Genomic DNA, 21,637 nt, shown 5'->3' on the forward strand with positions numbered 1-21,637 from the left:
TGGAGCTCACACATGAGCTCCGTCTTCCGGCTCCCTCCGCAGCGTGTGACAGCAGAGCGGACGGCGCGGGAGCGGGGAATCAGGTACGTTTTTTTTTTTTTTTTACTTGTCAAAGGTCCGGGGGCGCTACTGGGGGGGTCTGCTACTGGGGGGGCTATACTACTGGGGGGGTCTGCTACTGGGGGTCCATACTATTGAGGGGCCTGCTACTGGGGGGGGCTATACTACTGGGGGGGGTCTGCTACTGGGGGGGGTCTGCTACTGGGCGTCCATACTACTGAGGGGCCTGCTACTGGGGGGGGGCTATACTACTGGGGGGGTTTGCTACTGGGGGGGTCTGCTACTGGGGGGGCCATACTACTGAGGGGCCTGCTACTGGGGGGGCCATACTACTGGGGGGGCTTACTACTACTGGGGGGGCATACTACTGGGGGGGCTTACTACTACTGGGGGGGCCATACTACAGGGGGGCCATACTACAGGGGGGCTACTACTGGGGCAGCCTACTACTGAGGGGGGCCTGCTACTGGGGGCAGCCTACTACTGGGGGGGGGCATACTACTGGGGGGGCCATACTACTGGGGGGCCATACTACTGGGGGGCCATACTACTGGGGGGGCTGCTAATGGGGGGCATACTACTGGGGGGGCCTGCTAAAGGGGGGCATACTACTGGGTGGCATGCTAATGGGGGGCATACTACTGGGGGGGCCTGCTAATGGGGGGCATACTACTGGGGGGCATTCTACTGGGGGCACTGCATAGGGGACCCTACTACTAAGGGGACTGCATAGGGGGCACCACTGCTGGGGGCATTGTGTAAAGAACACCGCTACTGTGGGCATTGTGTAAAAGGGTCACTACTGTGGGCATTGTGTAAAAGGGTCACTACTGTGGGCATTGTGTAAAAGGGGCACTACTGTGTGTCGTAACATAAATAAGAGACACTACTTTATGGTGTAATGTGAATCAGGCCCTACGTGCGGTGTAATGTGAATAAGATTGTGCACTGTGACTCCTTGGGCCGTAGCCCACTATGTAAACAAGTACTGTGACTCTGCTGGCCGTACCCCACTGGGTGGGTGCACTACTTTTCATTTCTGCCACTGCTGTGTGGCAATGTGTCATAGATGTACATTATACTGTGGTGTTTCTGTGTGTCGTTGTGCCGCTGCTCTGTCGCTTAGGAACCAGTCAGCTCACTGCAACCTTTGGCCAATAATGTTGAAAACAATATTATGAGCTGTGATATGGTCTAAATTGACTGGAAATTAATGTTATTGAGGTTAATAATACTCTTGGAAGAAAAAAAAGACCAATTTATGTGATTTTAGCTTTTTTTGTAAATTTTTGTAAAAAAATCCAAATCCAAATCCAAATCCAAAGCCAGTCACCGCAGTTTGGCAAATCCAAATCCAAAGCCGGACGACGAATTAGAACCAAATCCAAATCCGGCAAAAATGGTCCGGCGCACATCCCTAATATAAACAGAAACCTAGCACAAACATAGATACCACATACAATATATATACACAGTTTCCCAGGACATCTCTCATAAGGTATAAATGATACTGTGATTTCATAGCACTTTCACCAGTTCTAAACATAAAATTGTGATTATATTGAATTAATCTTGGCAGAATGAGCTCTTTATGCTGGGCAACTTGATAAATATTTTTGAAAGAGACGCCTTGACATCTGCCAGGACTGTATCAGTTAAAGAAGAAGACATTCATCATGTGGATCATATAATACTATTATTTGATAACTTCACATACAACAAGGTAAGATATTTCTCTTTTTAGCTAAAAAATTTACACAATAGTCCTGTAATATAATTTCAGTTGCTCCTACACAAGACCAGTGGCTAATGGATAGGGGACAACAAGAAGCTGTCAATTATACACCATCAGTAAAATGTTTATTAACTGAATCATTTTTGACTCTTCATTACATAAATACAGTGGATTAGTAAGTCCTATACGTCTGCTTGCACTATTACAGGTGAACTTATTTCCCGGTGTTGTGCTTGCATGCATTCGTACTTTTGCTAAGGTTGCATTGGATTCAATAGTACAACTAGAAAATGGTTCCCAGGTGCAGAAATATATTTTGAACCCTCTTCTACCCGTATGCATTACAAGAGCACTACTACAGTAATTATGGTGACAACTCACCCTAAATAAACATTTCTGAATGAGTGTATATACACTGATAGCAGAATCTAAAGTTGGGGCACTATGGGCCTGATTCAGAGCCGCTCGCTATTTGCGGTCGTTCGTTTTCTAAAAAGGGGTGGCTATTCAAATGAACCGTTTGCACTTTGCGGTCTGTTCACGCCTCTAAGTCTGAACGAGCGAGCAAAACTTGCGGTTGTAATTTTGAAAAATACGCCCCCTGGCCGCTCGCACCATACGTCATGTCCGCTATTTAATAGATTAATCGAGTACATCGTACAGCGTATGAACTGCTCGCTATTCTTGAGGTTGGTTTTTTCAACCACTATTTTGCGAGCAGTTCTGATTTAAAAAAAACCAAGTGACGTGGTCAATGACGCTGCTGTATTAATTATGCACTCCCTTAAAACGCCCGTTTTGACCTTTAAGCACGCCTGCGTTCTGAATTTCACTCCCCGTTTTCAAACACCTTCCCCTGTTACCACCCACATACGCCTCCTTCTGTCACTCAAAGTAGCAGGCATTCGCTATATAGCGAACAAACGATTTTCGGCCGCACTGACTGGTTCGCGAATGCGTATTAAAATCCGTACGCATGCGCAGATGTGCGAACATCGGTCAGAACGAACGAGCGGCCGCTTACGAGCGGCTCTGAATGAGGGCCTATATACACTATGGCCCTCTTTCAGAGGCTCTCGCAAAATGCGAGCGCTCGTTCTGAATGTGGGCAGCCGCTTCTCTTTTGAAGTGCGGCCTCCTGGTCGCTAGCTATGCTGTGGGTTACCACCCACAGCTTTAGCGACCGATCAGGTTGATGGTCGCGATGGTCAAGACCATCGCGACCATCAGGGCTTGCGACGAGACCTTGAGATTGGGTCTCGGCAACCACAAGCCCCAGGGAGCTTCCTGCTCTGATCGAGCAGGAAGCTCCCCACTGACATCACTGCTGATGTTAGTGCAGCCGCCCACAAAACGGCATGCGTTCCTTAAGGAACGCCTCAGTTTGTGAAACCACCCCCCGCCACGCCTACAAAACGGGGCGAGCTGTCGATCACCATCGACAGCCGCCCCTTTTGTAGTGAGCTCCGGAACGAGAGAATTTCTCTCTCGCTCCGGGGCTTGCGCACGCCTAAACATCGACCCGCTTGCGATTGCTCAGCACTTGCGAGCGGGTCTGAATGAGGTCTTATATACTATCAACACATTTTCAAACTTTGTCTGTAATAAATATGTTGCGTATAGTTACTAATCATTTGCACACATCACTTCAAATAGACAGTGATATTCATAAGAAGTAGAATGTTATGTAACAAAATATAACCTTACTAAGAGATGATTTTATGTTAGGGCACATTGAGACTGTTGGATGAAGAATCCCCCTGCCCTCCATTACCCTCACTGTAGCCACAGGCCCTGCACCTCACAGATGTATTTTCCAGGAACTGTGACGCTCCTTATGGAATTTATAGCTTCCTACTGGTGTGTGCTGGTGTGTGCTGGTGTGTGCTGGTGTGTGCTGGTGTGTGCTGGTCTGTGCAGCCACACTCTCTTAGATTAGCAAAAAAGCAGCACTGCTAGGGTAGGATGTATTAGCACTCAGTGCTTAGGTCAAAATCAATTCTAAATAAATATCTGTGTATGGGTTTCCACATTTTATATGTGTCGAATACAACTAAATATTACAAAATGTGACAGTGTGATATATGAAGACAGAGTTTCCCAAACTCAGCCATTACAGTCCAGGTGTTAGGGATATCCATGCTTGAGCTTAGGCGACTTAAGTAGTATCTTAGTCAATTTGATTTAACCATCTGGACTCAAGCATGGAAATCCTTAACCTGGATTATAATGGTGGCATTTGGGAAACTCTGGATTAAGAGTTCAGTTTGTAATAGTTAACACCATAATACGATCTGACAATACCATAAGTGGCTGCACAAATACCTTTCTTGCAATACAGTCCAATGCTCAGTGGGCCTTATTCAGCAGTGCAGGCTAGTGTACTGCTGAATGCAGATTCCCGATGGTCGGGAATCTGTGCAGATGCCTGACCCGTACAGTGAATGTGCAGTACAAGGTCCCGCGTGTTTGCACGCAGTCTGGCTGCAGACTGTAGGAGATTGACAGTTTGCTGTCTTTTTTTGGTGGGAGCGGGCGGTGACAGCCTCCGTTAACACCGTTGGGGGGGGGGGAGGGAAGAGGTCAGGATCTCCGTTGGCTGGCGGAGATTTCCTGGCTTCTTTGTTGTATCTGCAGAGGCTGGCTTGCTTGACCGCTTGGGTCACTCAGCCGGCCGGTGTGATCGCAGATTATTTGATGCTGCGTCGTTGGATGCAGCTCGGATAAGTCCTGCTGCATTACCATAATTGCAAGGACAGAATTGCAAAGTTGCTTGCGTGCAGCTTTGCATTTCCGTCCTGTGCTCAATTAGGCCCAGTGTCACCTGTACACAAATGTCACATCTGACAAACAGTATAAGGAAAAGTGATTGAAATAAATTAATAATATGAAACTTCAGAGATCTGCATAAATAGGTTTATGCTAAAAAAAAAACCCTCTCTCTCTTGTTTAAATATTTATTTTTAATGAAAAAAAAAAAAAAGTTTACAAAAAGGTATGACCAGCATAAGACAGGCAAACAATTCAAACAAGAATCTAAACAATACATACATCTTTCTTAATTGGCAGTTTTACTTTAACAAATAACCTCTGCCCTTTTCCATGGAGGCATGCTGTATAGTACACAGTGTATCCACATACATATTCATACTCAGAATAGTTATTTTGAATGGTTAGTTATACATTGCTACTGGATGACAATTTAGAAAAGATTACATATAAAAGTATCATCTGTATAACAATAGACAGAGTACTAAACAATGAGCCAATCAAAATGCTTTTATAGTCAGAGAAATACCAACTTTCACAGCGGGCTACAAAACCTCCAATGCTTTTGTTAAATAAACGGCACTTTCAAAATTCAGGAAATATAACTAACTTGCACATAATTAAATGTGATTCACTTCTCACCACAGGCGGCTGCTTTAGTCCGAATGGTTTCCACCTTCCTGACAGAGAGCCTCTTCATCAAAGGGATCAGCGTGAGTTTAGAAAATCATTTTTAGAATTTATGAATCTTTGACAATATAAGACTAGTCAGACACATCTGATTCATTGATACAACCTGGATCTCTCTGCTTACCTCCTCGAGAAGTAATCAACCTTCCATTTGTCTCATCACAGTCATACTTGAAGAGATTTTCATTCTCAAATGCTGACCAGGAGGATCTGTGGAATCATTTACAAATGGTACTTTTCCAATGCTTTTGTAATGTGTGTCGCATGTATAAAATGTTACTGCAGCTTACTTACTTTTACTGACTTGTGTCCAACCATCACCTTGCACTGCAAAGTAATAATCCTGCTTATGCTGGGAGTGTTGATACCCTTTGACTCTTCAGTAGTGATAAAAGGCTAAACTAATTAGCTTAGTATGAAAATAAATACTTTTACTTGAAAATGTATCAGAGCTATAGTAATAGCTATGGTACTTATACATGAAAGAGAATATGTTTTGGATAGACCATATGAACAGAGATACACAGTAGTTGAAAACATATCACATAACAAGGATGGCAGAACCATATGTCAGAAACCATGGGGAGAATTCAATTGAACACGATAATTTTTTGTGCGGTAAAAACTGGACTTTACGGCAATTTTTTTTTTTTCGGGCAATTCAGATACCCCCGTTTTTACAGCACAAAATAAATCCTGTGTTCAAGCTAAGGAGTCTATTTACTAAGCTGTGTTAGGAGATAAAGTGAACGGAGGTAAGGTACCAGCCAATCAGCTACTAACTGCCATGTCACAGGCTATGTTTGAAAAATGACAGTTAACAGCTGATTGGCTGGTATCTTACCTCCGTTCACTTTATCTCCTAACAAAACTTAATAAATAGACCCCTAAAACACATAAGTTCCCAGATCCATTTGTTTTCGTGATTGGGGCAGCAAAAAAATGGCACTTATCAGGGCTTTTGTTTCACTTGTCTCCAGGCGTGTGGTAAAAAATCCCCAATAGTGCCGGCTATCGGGGACAATTGAATAACCCCCAAGGGATCAATTGACTGCGGTAAATTAAATTATATAAATTATGTATCAATTGATAATACACAGGTGTATTTTGGAGAGAAAGAGGAAGCAATAGGAAGGCGGACAAAACTTGGGTGCGAGGATTAAGTCAACTAGTGTAGAAGGGAGATGGAAAGAAGCTGGGGAAGAATGGATGGGGAGGGAAGAGAAGGCAAGTGGGATGGGCATGCCCAGAGAATGGTCTCGACATGCCTGCGTTTTTGTAGGCACCCTTTGTTACCTCCCAGAAATCACTTGGCAAAACAATCCTTGGTGCAACAGCCGTCTCAAACCCATCGCTGCGAGTGTGCACTGCGGCTTTGTCACATGCAAAGAAGCCAACAATCCACCGCATCAGACATTGCATCCACCCCTGAATCAGGCCCAAAGTCACCCACTGTGACCACATCATATAATAGGGGGTGATAATATAATTAAAGTGATACATCCATTGAATAAATCTATCATTTACATGGTCAGAAAGACTGGCAGCTCCCTCACTATGGGGGTTGTTTTTACTTACCTCTGTATCTACACATTTAAAATTAAAAAATGAGCTGAACCGAATTTTAGTAAGACTGCATCCATATAATTATATAGATTTTTTTAAGATGAACCATGCTCTGTTACTTTCACATTTACATGCTTATGCAGTAAAACACAGAGATAGTGTAATATGTACACCACACACATGTACATTTTGTGCCATTACATATTGTTAAAGACAGTGATTTCTTAGCTATTTCAGTTTAATGGAGATTGCCAGAAAACTTTTCTTTGCGTGGTAGTTATTCTTTGGAATATTTACTTTCATGTTTCCCAAAGATTACTTTCATTCTATCCCAATGAAAGCAAATGCACAAATGTAGCCTAATGTCTTGGCTATAATACACATGCAGTCAGCTTCCTGTTTCACATCTGTTTTATCAATCTTAACAGAATATGTAGAAGTTACAACAAATCAATATATTTTAATCTACTGCCCTTTATTAACCTTATTCTCCAATGAAGCTGAAATATGTAACCCTAATGGGATGCCATCACATAACTTCTCTAAGGCAAGCAAGGCCAGATGTAGGCATAGGTTCAATAGGCTGCAGCTTAGTGGCCTCCACTACCAAGGGACCCCCACAACCTGGACGCAGCATTGTAAGCAATTTTGCTATTAAAGGCTAATATTACATTAAAGGACCAGCGGCTCCAGGCAGCATTTGAAATGACATCTCCTTATAGATGACTGCTCACAGCATCCAGCTGTATCCTTGTCCCAGCTGTATCCTGGTCTAGAGTCGCTGCCTCACAGTGGTGCACAGTTCTCTGCTTTTCTCTGTGATGTGATGTCATCATGTCGCAACGTAGCAACGCCATCAGTGGCAAAGAGGAGCCGAGTGAAAGAGCACTGCAGCGCTGGTGAAGACTAGATAAGGAGACGGCAAAAGTATAATAAATATAATAAGTATTGTAGGAGAGGGGGGCACTGAATGGCATATGTTAAAAAAATAAAAAAAATGGTGGGGTGGAGAAGGTCGCATTAGCAATTCCTTCACTTTTATCACATCGTTGGCTTTCTCTCTGGATGTGAATTTTAATACATCCTAACGAATCTTAATTTCTTATTGCCGTGAATAGCGGAAATAAGAAGCTATAATTATCGGGTCTAAAGCTGGGTACATACATACAGTATATCCCCATCATCATACAATAATTTTGATTGGGGATCAGAACATGATATCGTGTGGATCGTATAGTGTGTACGCTCAATTGCACATGCACCCTGGTCTTTCATGGCATCATCCTATCTGCTGTACTACACAGCAAATGTCGATGATGCAATAGACAATGCCATGCTGCTAAATGTAGCATGGAATGATATATCGTGCGGGTGTACACTGCATCGTGTAGTGAGTGTGGCCAGCACAATATAGCTGGGTGCACACATTATATAGTGTATACCCAGATAATGAATATACACCTAAAAGTAATAGGCATAATGTTAATATGTGTATGATTCACAATGCTCAGGGTCTGTCTTCATTTTACTTTGCATTGAATTAATAGTTCTGAACTACCATTGGGTATGTCATACTTGCCAACATTCAGCTCCCTCCTTCCTGGAGGGAGCTGAATGTCTGAGCACAGCAGTGGGGGCGTGGCTGGGCATTGATGCAGGGCCACGATGACGCGATTAGTGGTCGTGGGGTAGGGGGGGCAGGCGGTGGTAGCGAAGCTTGTCTGCCTTTCCGGGGGGCAGGGAGCAGCACCCGATATTCGGGAGGCTCCAGGACAAATCTAGGCAAGCCTGGGGTATGTACATACCTAATTTAATTCCATGACTATAGTTTTATACACAGAAGATAAATTGTACATTTCATCATACAAGTCAAACTTCTCATAACACTGTACAGCAATTTAATACTTTTAATTTGTTTCCTTTCTAAAAATAGTCATACATTACTAATTTGAGGTCATGAAAAACTAAAATGATTTCAGAATGTTTTTACTAGCTCGATTTTTTGAGCTACACTACTTGCACTATACTGTATGTACATTAGTAATATAGTCATAGTGAAAAGCTATTACTTTTCATTACTTTTCAATCAGCCCTTGTGAATATACAGTACTGTGCATAAGTTTTAGGCAGGTGTTGAAAAAATGCTGCCAAGTAAGAATGCTTTAAAAAATAAATAGTGTTAATAGATTATTTTTATCAATTAACAAAATGTAAAGTGAATGAACAGAAAAGAAATCTAAATCAAATCAATATATGGTGTGACCACCCTTTGCCTTCAAAACAGCTTTAATTCTTCTAGGTACACTTGCACAAAGTCAGGGATCTTGTAGGATTATAGTCAGGTGTATGATTAACCAATCATACCAAACAGGTGTCACAAGTTGCCGGCGCGCCTTGTTACATCCTCGTGCATGGCCAGCTCCAGCCGCGCCCTGTGCAGCCAGGAACACGGACGCCCCAAACCTCGCGTGACCAAAATAGAAACCATAGACCACACCCCTAAATAACACTATTTGGGGGCGTGCCCTTATGGCATGCCTCCCATTTAACGTCAGGCTGGGGGCGAGCCCAGCACTACGTCAGTAGCTGGGCTGCCCCAGATTTCTCCCTGCACTGAATGGATGCCGCGCGCACATCCATTCTTCTTCTCTGTAGCCGGCACCGCCACACAGGTGCAGCAATGGGGATGCCCAGCCTCCCGACTGCCTGCGGGACACTTTGTCCCGCGGGTGGAACAGCCTGGCAGTGCCCAAGAAACAGGACTGTCCCGCTGAAATCGGGAATGGCTGGGAGGGGTGCGCCCTCTATGGGTGGTGCCCCTGTTTGACCGCACTGGTCAAACATGCCTCAAGTCCTCGTGCCTCGGTTGTCGCTCCTTTTCCATCCGGTTCTCCGGCCGCACATCTAGACAGTTCCCTCTGTTGCTGGGCAATGTAGATGCTGTACTGGGACTTCGCCTACAGTTGCTGGGAGACTTAGATGCCAGGCCACCGCACGTGATCCTGGAAATAGTGGCTGACATATTCCTTCTCACCTGTGGTCTATCCGCAATCACCTGCCATGCAAGTTATTGGTCTCTTACCTTTTATAAGCCTGCTGGTTCAGTGACATCTTGCCGGCTATAGCATGTCTGTACATATGCATCTGGTTCCTGCCAGTCGTCTTCCTGCCCGTCTGTGCCTGTTATCCGTTCTCTACCTCTGCTTTGTGGAAACTCCTTCCGGCAACTCTCGCAAATACCATCCAGTTTGGCAGTACTACGAGCAGGGGTAACTTCTGGTCCAACCTTTATTTCTGGCCTCACCGCTCTCGCGGCTACTCTAGCAAGTGACTTCTGAGCTGCTCAAGTCATCCTCACAGTCAAGGCTGCACCTTGCTGCCAAAGTCGCATCCTGGCTATCTAGGCCTCACCTCAACCAACAAGGCTGCACCTTGCAGCCAAAGTACTGTACCATTTCAGCCCTCATGGCCACACCTCGGCCCTCAAGGCAGCTCCTTGCAGACAAATACCATATTGTCCCTTAAGGCCGCATCTCGGCCCTCAAGGCTGCACCTTGCAGCCAAAGTACCATCTGGGTCCTTAAGGCCGCGACCCGGCTCACAAAGCCGCGCCCCGGCTCCAAAAGCCGCACCCCGGCTCCCAAAGCCGCTCCTCAGCCCCCAAGGCTGCACTTCGGCTCTCAAAGCCACTCTTAGTTCCATAGATCATCACCTAGACAATCTGAGCCATATCCACAGTACCAACATCAGCTGCATGACATCCAGTGGCCCTCAAGATAGCCGTGTAAGCCCCTACTATCCCGAGTGTAAGACCACACGACCACCTAAGTACCGGTGAGCACTTATAGCTCTAAGGGAACAGTGGAGGGCTGTTATTAGCAGTAGATCCTGCTAGTGTGATTCTAGGGGTCTTACACGGTGACTCCTAGGAGATCGCAACAACAGGTGATAGTGAACATCATTTTCATATGTAGGTTGAAATACAGTCATTAACTGAAACAGAAACAGCTATGTAGGAGGCTTAAAACTAGATGAGGAACAGCTAAACTCTGCTACAAATGTGAGGTTGTGGAAGAAAGCTTTATGTCACCACGGCAGGACTGAGCACAGCAACAAGACACAAGGTAGTTATACTGCATCAGCAAGGTCTTTCCCAGGCAAATATTTTAAAGCAGACTGTGGTTTCAAGATGTGCTGTTCAAGCTCTTTTGAAGAATTGTAGAGAAACGGGCAACATTGAGGACCGTAGATGCAGTGGTCAGCCAAGGAAACTAGTCCATCAGATGAAAGACACAGCATGCTTACTTCCATTCGAAATCAGAAACTGTCCAGCGTGCAATCAGCTCAGAACTGGTGTAAATCAGTGGGACCCAAGTACACCAATCTACTGATCGGAGAAGTCAGCCCAGAAGTGGTCTTCTTGGGAGAATTGCAGCCAAAATCCATACCTTCAATGTGGAAACAAAGCCAAGCAACTCAACTATGCATGACAACATAGGAACTGGGGTGCAGAAAATGGCAGTAGGTGCTCTGGACTGTTGAGTCAACATGTTAAATATTTGGCTGTAACAGAAGGCAGTTTGTTCGCCGAAGGGCTGGAGAGTGGTACAATAATGAGTGTCTGCAGGCAACAGTGAAGCATGGTGAAGATTCCTTGGTCCCTTGCAAGTTTGGGGCTGCATTACAGCAAATGGAGTTGGGAATTTGGTCAGGATTAATAGTGTCCTCACTACTAAAGAAATACAGGCAGGTACTTATCCATCATGCAGTACCATCAGGGAGGCACCTGATTGGCTCCAAATTTATTCTGCAGTGGGACAATGGCCCCAAACATACAGCCAATGTCATTAAGAACTATCTTCAGCGTAAAGAAGAGCAAGGAGTCCTGGAAGTGATGATATGGCCCCCACAGAGCCCTGATCTCAACATTATCGAATCTGTCTGGGATTACATGAAGAGACAGAAGGATTTGAGCAAGCCTACATCAACAGAAGGTCTGTGGTTAGATCTACAAGATGTTTGGAACAACCTCCCTGCCAAGTTCCTTCAAAAACTGTGTACCTAGAAGAATTGATGCTGTTTTGAAGGCAAAGGGTGGTCACACCAAATATTAACTATTAACACTTCTATTTTTGAAAGCATTCTTACTTTGCAGCATTTCTTCTACACCTGCCTAAATATAAATATATATATATATATATAAACATGGGCGTAACTACCATATGTGCAATGGGTGCAGCTGCTATGGGGCCGGGAGCTGAGGGGGCACATATGTTATATACATTTTTCACCATTGTTAATTCTTACTGATGAAAAAAAAAAAACACAACACGGGTCATTTTTTAAGTTTATAGATGACCAGGATGAAGTCAAATTACCTACATCATTGAAAAGGATCATGGACTCATGGACGTGGCAAAAAGGCATTCCGCTGCTAACCCTAAACACATCTACAGGAAGACTCAGCCAAGAGCAGTTCAAGGCAAACAACGTTGATAACATCACAACTGATAAGTATGTTTGTACTCTACAAAACAAAGCATAGCAAAGTGCTGTACTTTCAAATTCAAATACATCTAACTAATGCAACATGAAATGCATTGTTATTTTATAGTGTGAGTATTTTATATACTGTATGGCCAAGCTCTGATCTATTTATTTGCACTGCTATTGTAACTGGTTCCAACTTCCAATGCCTCTTTTTTGTATAACACCAAAAAATTATCCTGAACTACTGTAAGCCTATGATGAAATAATTGAAATGTTTACACATATAAGTAAAAAAAAAAACATAAAAACAGTGATATACAGAGAACAGGTGCCAATACCAGTCAAGTACAACCTGATACACTTCAGAACCTTCAAGAGTGCTTCACATTAACCTTAGTTTCAGTAATAAGTAAAAAAAAGAGACCTGTAAGAATATTATTATATTTGCATGCATTATAAACAAAAGCTAAAAGCTATAACAAACAAATCCCAATACAGTAGGATGGACCTAGGGACCATAAGCGAAGGTTAGGAGCCCATCAATGCCAGATAAATGCACCAATCTTCTCTAGTAGCGCATAGGTTTGGGGGTCACAGAAGATGGCATCTGCAAGGTGCAATGTTTGCACCACCTGATTGGAGAAATTTGGTGGATTGGGTGGATTTCTTGCTAATTGCAGACTAGGCACATGTGTGAATAAAAAAAGGCCACGGACTGCCTGCCTGCCTATATAATAGGCGGGCTCACCAATTTGTATTTATTTTGCATCAGGAAGTTTTGTCGAGCTAAAATGTTTGAGGGTTATTTTTTTTTACATATTAAACTATGTCGGATCATATCAGGGAACACAGGAAATAAATAAATTTAGGCCCCTTGGTCCCTTTGGGTTACAGTATCCAAGTAATGGATCCATTTGGCTTCTCTCCTTAGCAAAATCAGATGGTGATCGCTGGTGGAACACACACTCTGATTCCAGTACTTTGGAGTACAGAAATAAGGGAATCAAGATTTTTTTAATATCATGATGCTAGACAGGTTACATAATTGTGGATTTAATGATCATGGGCATGCTGTTTAATCAGGGTTACTGGTAAGTTCTATTTGCGTTTGTTTTATTGTGTGATTCACTGATTGGTTAATTTATGCACACGTTTTGTTAATTGCCTTATTGAGGGGGCATAAGGCTATATTGTTTTTGAGGCAAATAAGGCAAATAATTTAACTTTCTGCTATACATTGGAAATGTCTTGAAAAAGGCTCTTTTGGGGCCAAAACATCAACCTGCGTTATGTTGTATGTGATCTACTAAATGGGGTATTAGATTGCTTTTGAAACTCATGGAAAACTGGTGAGTGCCCCCTAATTTTTGCATATATAGAAACAATTGGGACTCTGGTTCCTTTTTGGAAGATACAGTCAGGTGCATAAATATTGGGACATTGACAGAATTTTCAGATTTTGGCCTCTATTCACCACCACAATGGCTTTGAAATGAAACAAACAAGATGTGCTGTAACTGCAGACTTTCAGATTTAATTTGAGGGTAATTACATCCAAAACAGGTGAACGGTGTAGGAGTTACAATGGTTTCTATATGTGCCTCCCACTATTTAAGGGGCCAAAAGTAATGGGACTATCAACTCAAAGCTATTTCATGGACAGGTGTGGGCCATTCCCTCATTATTTCATTATCAATTAAGCAGGTGAAAGTCTGCAGTTAAAGCACATCTTGTTTGTTTCATTTCAAAGCCATTGTGGTGGTGAATAGAGGCCAAAATATGAAAATTCTGTCAATGTCCCAATATTTATGCACCTCACTGTATATGCATATATGCACCCCAGCTGTTGGCGAAGATTATTATGTGAGTGCTGGCTTTTAGAGATCGATCTCTCTCTCTCTTTCTCTCTTCATTATTTTAGGCAAATTCTTTAGGACAATTTATTATATAGTTAGAGCTCTACCCCATGTAGGGGTGTCCAATTCTCTTGGTTCCCAACTTTTTTCTATTTATTGGATTCCAGCAGCTGTCCAGTCAGGAACCATATTGATTCCACATCTCCTATCTCAACAATTTTAAACTCTTATTCTATGACTGTCTGTGGTGTCTTCCACCTGCTAGTAAATGCCAAAGTCTTGCATTGATTATCAGGAAACACTGTTGGTGCAAACTATTCCATTTTTTATTTAAATCATACATAGTTTTATTTAAAATAAATGCGTGTAATTTTTAGTATTGAGTTAAACAAAGTATATGAAAGCAGATTATTTGATTAATATTGATTATCTTCTTCCTATAGTCACATGTGGATTATTCCTGTTTCTTGGATGAAAAATGGAGTTGAACAGCCCACAATATGGCTAGATTCTAGGACAAGTAAGTAATCATGGTCACTTTTTAGTGCTGTTTGTTCATTAGTTATTTTGTCTAAATATTTAAGCATAACTTTGCATGTAGGTGTTTGTCATGCTGAAAAACAAATCACTTTAAACAATACTTCAGATGCACAAAATAAAGAGTTTGCTGATATGAAATAGCTTTTTGTACAATAAAATGTTTATTTATGGTTACAAATTAAAATGTTCAAAGTCTACTATAGAATCACAAAATTAAATTTTGGTTTAACAGAGTAGATTGTATATTACAAAATATAAAACATGTTTGGATCAGAAATCAGTTTATTACAAAATTGATAATGTATTGCTAAAATAATTTAGTCCCTCTAAACAAATGTACTCCAAAATAATGTTTTTGTATTGCAAAACTTCTTATCATAAAATAAAATCTTATAACATAAAATACATTTCATAAATGTAATTCTTGTCAAAAAAAGATAGTATATAAGCTAATTTAGAGAAATTAATTTGATTGCCAACTCACTATCCAAATCTGTTCATATTCACCAGATTCTACATAAGATTATTTTAAACCAAATATGAATTTAATAAATAAAAGACACAAACTAGTTAAATAGCTTGTTCAGATTTGTGGAATGGTCAAATCGACCAGGGCCAAGATTGATCCCAATACAAAGGTTAGGAATTGGCATACATACATGATTTTCTAACCCAATCTTGTGCATTCATTTAACAAAATTGTTTATGAATGTGAACTGTTTTATAATATATTTTTGTTCATATAATTGTTTTTGTAGACAAAATTTACTGTTGATAAATGGTGCCTCATAACAGTAAAGGTGCATACACACGTAAGGATTTTTTGAACGATTTGTCGTTAATGACGTCGTTATCGTTCAATCGTTCAAAAAATCATTCAGTTTCTGAGTTATAACGATGAACGATAATCGTTCAAGCGCGCTCCTGTTTGTAGTTTGTAGTTATCGTTCATCGTCTATTTCAGACTGTCCTACATAACGATTTTCATTAATGGAAGGAACATTTTTCGTTCATCGTTGTAAAAATCGTTCATTACACTTCAAAAATCGGTCACTTTTTCAAGGGAAAATCTGAAAGAAAATCTGACAGAAAATCGTTGGTTACAAAATCGTTACGTATGTATGCACCTTAATGCTTAATTTTTGGTTTGTTTTTTACTTTGGCAAATGTAAACAAAACTATTTTCCTATAAACAGTACGAAGAACAGAAAATATTCACTCATCTGTTTCAGGTTCCATTGTGGGTCATAACAAATGTGTCAGGTTCCATTGTGTGTCATAACAAATGTGTCAGGTTCCATTGTGTGTCATAACAAATGTGTCAATGGGGTCAATCCAATTAGGTGCGAATTGTGAGTAGTGAGTTTGTTTCATGAAACTTGCAGACTTCGCATGAATGCGCGCTCCCAGGAACTCTCCAATCCAATTAAAAATGCCTATTCGCAGTACTCGCAGGGAAGGTTTATGAATTAACTGCCAAATACGATGTGAGAGAAGTGCATGAAAAAGTGGGGAGACCATCCTGGACCCCCGAAAATGTATAACTTTGTTAGCAGGACCATATAGAATGCTGTTTGTGGGCATTAGGAATGTACTGTAGGTTTTTAATGGTGTCAAATGGATGATTTGTGTGTATGTGTGGGGGGGGTTTAATGCAGAAAAATGCTAAAAAAAAGCTACCGTAACTTTTTCGTTTAACCTCAAACTGAGTAAACGAAAAATGCCAAAAAAAGTACCAATAAAATTAGATTTTGGGGTACTTTGAAAAATTGTAAATAAATGATAAAAAACAATGATATTTCAATAAAAAAAATACAGTAGTTAAAATAATGACATGTAATTATTGGACTAATTAAGCTATTGGAAAACTTCAAATTGCCTAATTAGTCATTAGGTGGGGTGTCCAAGGGGTTCAGCCTGATGTACCGACATTTTAACCATAAAATAAAGATTTTCCTTTCCATCTCTCGCCCTCAGGGAGGTGCGAATGGAAATATAAGAATTCACTCTGACTGGCTCAGTATGAGTTTCTAATTGGATTGTAAAATTAATTCACTGTGTGAATTCGAAGAGAAAACAGCAACTTGCAATGCGCACCTAATTGGATTGTAAAATTAATTCACTGTGTGAATTAGAAGAGAAAACAGCAACTTGCAATGCGCACCTAATTGGATTGACCCCAATGTGTCAAATAGTAGCTCTATGTTAAGAAATTTGTAAGTGTAGTGAGTTTGAGAGCCAGGAATGAGCATTATGAGGACGTGGTTTGCACATGAGTTGTTGAATAATCTATTTGTTGCACATCTGATGCAAAATAGTTAAAAATGGCTCCAATATATATGGTACAAAAATGAGTTAAATACAGGCTGCTTATCTACTGTAGGTCTGTATTCAAATCTCCACAGTCTGTCATGGTAGAATACAGTACCCCAACATTAATTTCCGCAGCGCTGTAAAAAGTACATAAACAAATGAGTGAACAACAAAATACAGTGACTTACAGTACAAAACAATGCAGGACAAGGACATGGTTTTTAAACATTGCAGCATTAGCGATTATAACACTCAAATAAGCAGCAGGACCTAAGCAACCAAGTGTTAGGTGCCGTTGTGGGGAGTTAGGAGAAGATGATAGTATGAGTAAGGGAAGGAGAAGCACATGAGTGAAGAGGGCCCTGCTCGTGAGAGCTTACATTCTAAAGAGGAGGGGCAGGCAGACTGACAATTTTCATGCAAACCTCTATGGGGGATGAGGAAAAATCAGCGATTTTGGTATTCACAAAGTGTCATCGTTTTTATGGCACTTCCTGGCCATCGACCATAATTGAATCGCCCTCATGAAGTCCAAAAATGAACATTGATTTGTGCAAACCATCTGTCAATCCTTGATACAGAGTTCTATAATATAATTTCAGTTTAGAGTGTGTATAGTTTGTGGCTTCCTGCATGCCTCGGGGTATACAAAGATGGATTGGAAATTAAGAATTACAACAATAGGTGCTCTGACCCAGTCAAATACACATTGAAACCTTAAAAATCAATGCAATTTGGTCACAACATTTTATATTTTCATTTTCAGGTATTATCCCAGAAATGAAGACTACATCTGATGATGAATGGATTATTTTAAATATTAATGTCACTGGATATTACAGAATAAATTATGACAGCAAAAATTGGAATAGCCTTGCAAATAAGCTTGAAGAAGAACCTGAGGTAAACATATAATATATATAAGTAGCGCTGTCTACAATAACCCTGACCCCTCCATTCTGCTTCAGTGTTAGAAGTTAGTGTAACTATTTAAAAAAAAAATTTGCTGTGCGATTGAACATTGACGTTTTAGGGAATATAGTGCCTGATTCAGAGTTGAGAATAGAGCAGAGGTTCCCAAAGTCCGCCATTACAGTCCACATTTTAGAGATATTCAAGCTTGAGTCCAGATGGTTAAATCAAATGGATAGAAGTACCAATTAAGTCATCTGTGCTTAAGCATGGATATCCCTAAAACGTGGACTGTAATGGCGTACTTTGGGAACCTCTGGAATAGAGTAAAGCTGGGTACACACCTATACAATCATCGGGCCGTTCATCCAACATCGAGAGAACGGCCGTTGGATTGTATAGGTGAGTATGCTGTCCTGATGCAGGAGCGTTAGCCGATAAACGTCTTTTAACGCTCCTGCAACGGTCGGGATCGGGAAGTCACATCTTATGTACTGTTTAATATTTATCGGTTCGACCTCCCGATCCCAGAGAAGCCCGTACACACTGTGCTATGTCTGCACAGTGTGTACGTGGCTGATGGGGTCACACTGGGGACAGACTACACAGCTGATCGGGACAGTTTTACCTGATCAGCCTGCAATCGAAAAAGTGTGTACCCAGCTTAAGATAGAGCAAGTAACTGTGAACCTGGACAAACCATGTTGCAATGCAAGGGGAGCAAATACATACAGTTTTTGGCATGTGGGGTAAATACTGGCTGCTTTTGCATGTAGTCCACAAATACTACACAGCTTTATTTTTACATTGCAATTTAGATGTCAGTTTGGACCCACCCCTCCCAAATCTAAATCTCTCTGCTCATTTTACATCTGCCCCACCTGCAGTGCAGCATGGTTTCACCATGGGGCAGAGTTACTTGCTCTATCTTACTCTATTCCCAAAGCTGAATCAGGCCCATATATTGTAAACTCCACAGGGAAAGGAACTGGTGAAATATTTTCTGCAAAGGGCTGCATATTATGTGTGTGATACTTAAATAACTGTTTAGTAAATAAATGTGTGTATGACTCATGGATTGTTCACAACATGTGTTTTCCACATATTTGGAAAGTTAAAAAAACTGCTTTGTATTATAGATTTGCCTGTATTACAGCTAGTAAAAATAATAATAATAATAATAATAATAATAATAAAATGTTTGCAATTTGATGGTATTGAGCTGGTTACATGTATAGCAGGGGACTGCTAGATACAGTAGCGGCTCCAGGCACGGGCAAGCCGGTCCGTCGCCACGGAGCGCTACTGTTTCCGGAGGGCGCAGGAAACGCCCACCTCCCTCCCAGCGCTATAGTCCATATTTAAGCTCAGGGCAAGGGAGTGGAGGAGGGAAGGGGCGGCAACACAGGACCGGCGCTGGGCACAGCACAGCCTAGCGCCGGTCCTGGCTAGATAACATGGATTTGTCATATGAACCAAGAACCTTCTTTCTTTAAAGATCAACAGAATATCTGCATAATCTGTCTCCTTCCTCTCATTCCCATACAGTACTGTAATGGAGAGGACATATAGAAAGCGAATTAATCAAAATGTAACTATTCTGAAATAAAAATGTAGGGTTAAATATATTGTCAAATATTGAACTAGAATAGGTTAGTTCACACTGACAGGTCTATTTAATAACTACTGACCATATTCTTTAGTAATCAGTCCTGTAAGTGGTGTGAGCACATTCACCGCCTTTGCCTCTAACATCATGTTTCCTCACTGTGCAGGTGCTGCCAGTTGTTAACAGAGTGCAACTCATCGATGACGCTTTTATGTTGGCAAAGTAAGTGTGAGGCAGAATAGGTTACAGTACATAGCATTAAAACTTATTTTACTTTTATCACTGTATATTTATATTTAAATACACCTGAAATACCTAGTAATTAGTATATGTTTATAATATGACAATCATTTACATGATGTTGTTTACTAGTTTTTAAGGAGGAGATTTATAAAACCTTGGAGAGAGATAAAGTGGGGAGAGATAAAGTACCGACCAATCAGCTCTTAACTGTCATTTTTCAAACACATCCTGTAACACAGTGTTTCCCAACCTCTGTCCTCAAGGCACACTAATAGTCCAGGTATTTGTGATATCCATGCTGGAGCACAGATGGTTAAATCAAAATAACTAAGGTACTAATTAAGACACCTGTGCTTAACTGTGGCTATCCTTAAAACCTGGACTGTTGGTGTGCCTTGAGGACTGTGGTTGGAAACCCCTGCTGTAACATGACAGTTAGGAGTTGATTAGTTAGTACTTTATCTCTCTCCATTTCATCTTTGTCCAAGCTTTCATAAATGCCCCCCTTAGCCTATACCTGACAAACATGCTGAGGTTTCAGCTGATGGTAGCAGGGATTACGCCCATGTCTACATTTAAAGTCACCTTTAGATTCCCTTGCTATGGCCAAGAACCATTATTGGTTCTGCTTTGATAGAAAACAAGTACTGTGGCATCATTAAATTATATTACCAGGGATTTCCAAAAGTGTGAATTAAATACTGATGAATCCATATTAGGGATGTGCGCCGGACCATTTTTGCCGGATTTGGATTTGGTTCTAATTCGTCGCCCGGCTTTGGATTTGGATTTGCCAAACTGCGGTGACTGGATTTGGATTTGGATTTTTTACAAAAATTTACAAAAAAAGCTAAAATCACATACATTGGGCTTTTTTTTGCTTCCTAGAGTATTATTAACCTCGATAACATTAAGTTCCAGTCATTTACAGTCAATTTAGACCACCTCACAGCTTATAATATTGTTTTCACCATTATTGGCCAAAGGTTGCAGTGAGCTGACTGGTTACTGAGCGTCAGATCAGCGGCGCAGCGGCACAGACACCACAAAGTCACTGTGCTTGTATTTTTTATACAGAGAGCTATGGCCCATACAGTCATGGTGCTTGTATTTTTATACACAGAGGGCTGTGGCCCACACAGTCACAGTGCTTGTATTTTTATACACAGAGGGCTATGGCCCACACAGTCATGGTGCTTGTATTTTTATACACAGAGGGCTGTGGCCCACACAGTCACAGTGCTTGTATTTTTATACACAGAGGGCTATGGCCCACACAGTCATGGTGCTTGTATTTTTATACACAGAGGGCTATGGCCCACACAGTCATGGTGCTTGTATTTTTATACACAGAGGGCTATGGCCCACACAGTCACGGTGCTTGTATTTTTATACACAGATGGCTGTGGCCCACACAGTCACGGTGCTTGTATTTTTATACACAGAGGGCTGTGGCCCACACAGTCACGGTGCTTGTATTTTTATACACAGATGGCTGTGGCCCACACAGTCATGGTGCTTGTATTTTTATACACAGATGGCTGTGGCCCACACAGTCATGGTGCTTGTATTTTTATACACAGATGGCTGTGGCCCACACAGTCACGGTGCTTGTATTTTTATACACAGAGGGCTGTGGCCCACACAGTCACGGTGGTTGTATTTTTATACACAGAGGGCTATGGCCCACACAGTCACGGTGCTTGTATTTTTATACACAGAGGGCTATGGCCCACACAGTCATGGTGCTTGTATTTTTATACACAGATGGCTGTGGCCCACACAGTCACGGTGCTTGTATTTTTATACACAGAGGGCTATGGCCCACACAGTCATGGTGCTTGTATTTTTATA

General features: G+C 41.5%; 1 protein-coding gene across 1 annotated transcript in view; it reads left to right on the forward strand.

The window, feature by feature from the left end:
• Positions 1–21,637, forward strand: part of LVRN (laeverin) — a 147,796-nt gene that overhangs the window by 89,943 nt on the left and 36,216 nt on the right. The window contains exons 7-13 of the mRNA XM_088477703.1: positions 1,640–1,783; positions 5,212–5,277; positions 5,420–5,485; positions 12,168–12,334; positions 14,610–14,686; positions 17,786–17,922; positions 19,707–19,762. Of these exons, the coding sequence (XP_088333829.1) occupies positions 1,640–1,783; positions 5,212–5,277; positions 5,420–5,485; positions 12,168–12,334; positions 14,610–14,686; positions 17,786–17,922; positions 19,707–19,762 (713 nt within the window). The remainder of the gene's footprint in view (positions 1–1,639; positions 1,784–5,211; positions 5,278–5,419; positions 5,486–12,167; positions 12,335–14,609; positions 14,687–17,785; positions 17,923–19,706; positions 19,763–21,637) is intronic.

Source organism: Taudactylus pleione, unplaced genomic scaffold, assembly GCF_031769625.1.
Source record: "Taudactylus pleione unplaced genomic scaffold, aTauple2 ptg000202l, whole genome shotgun sequence".
Classification (NCBI taxonomy): Eukaryota; Metazoa; Chordata; class Amphibia; order Anura; family Myobatrachidae; genus Taudactylus; species Taudactylus pleione.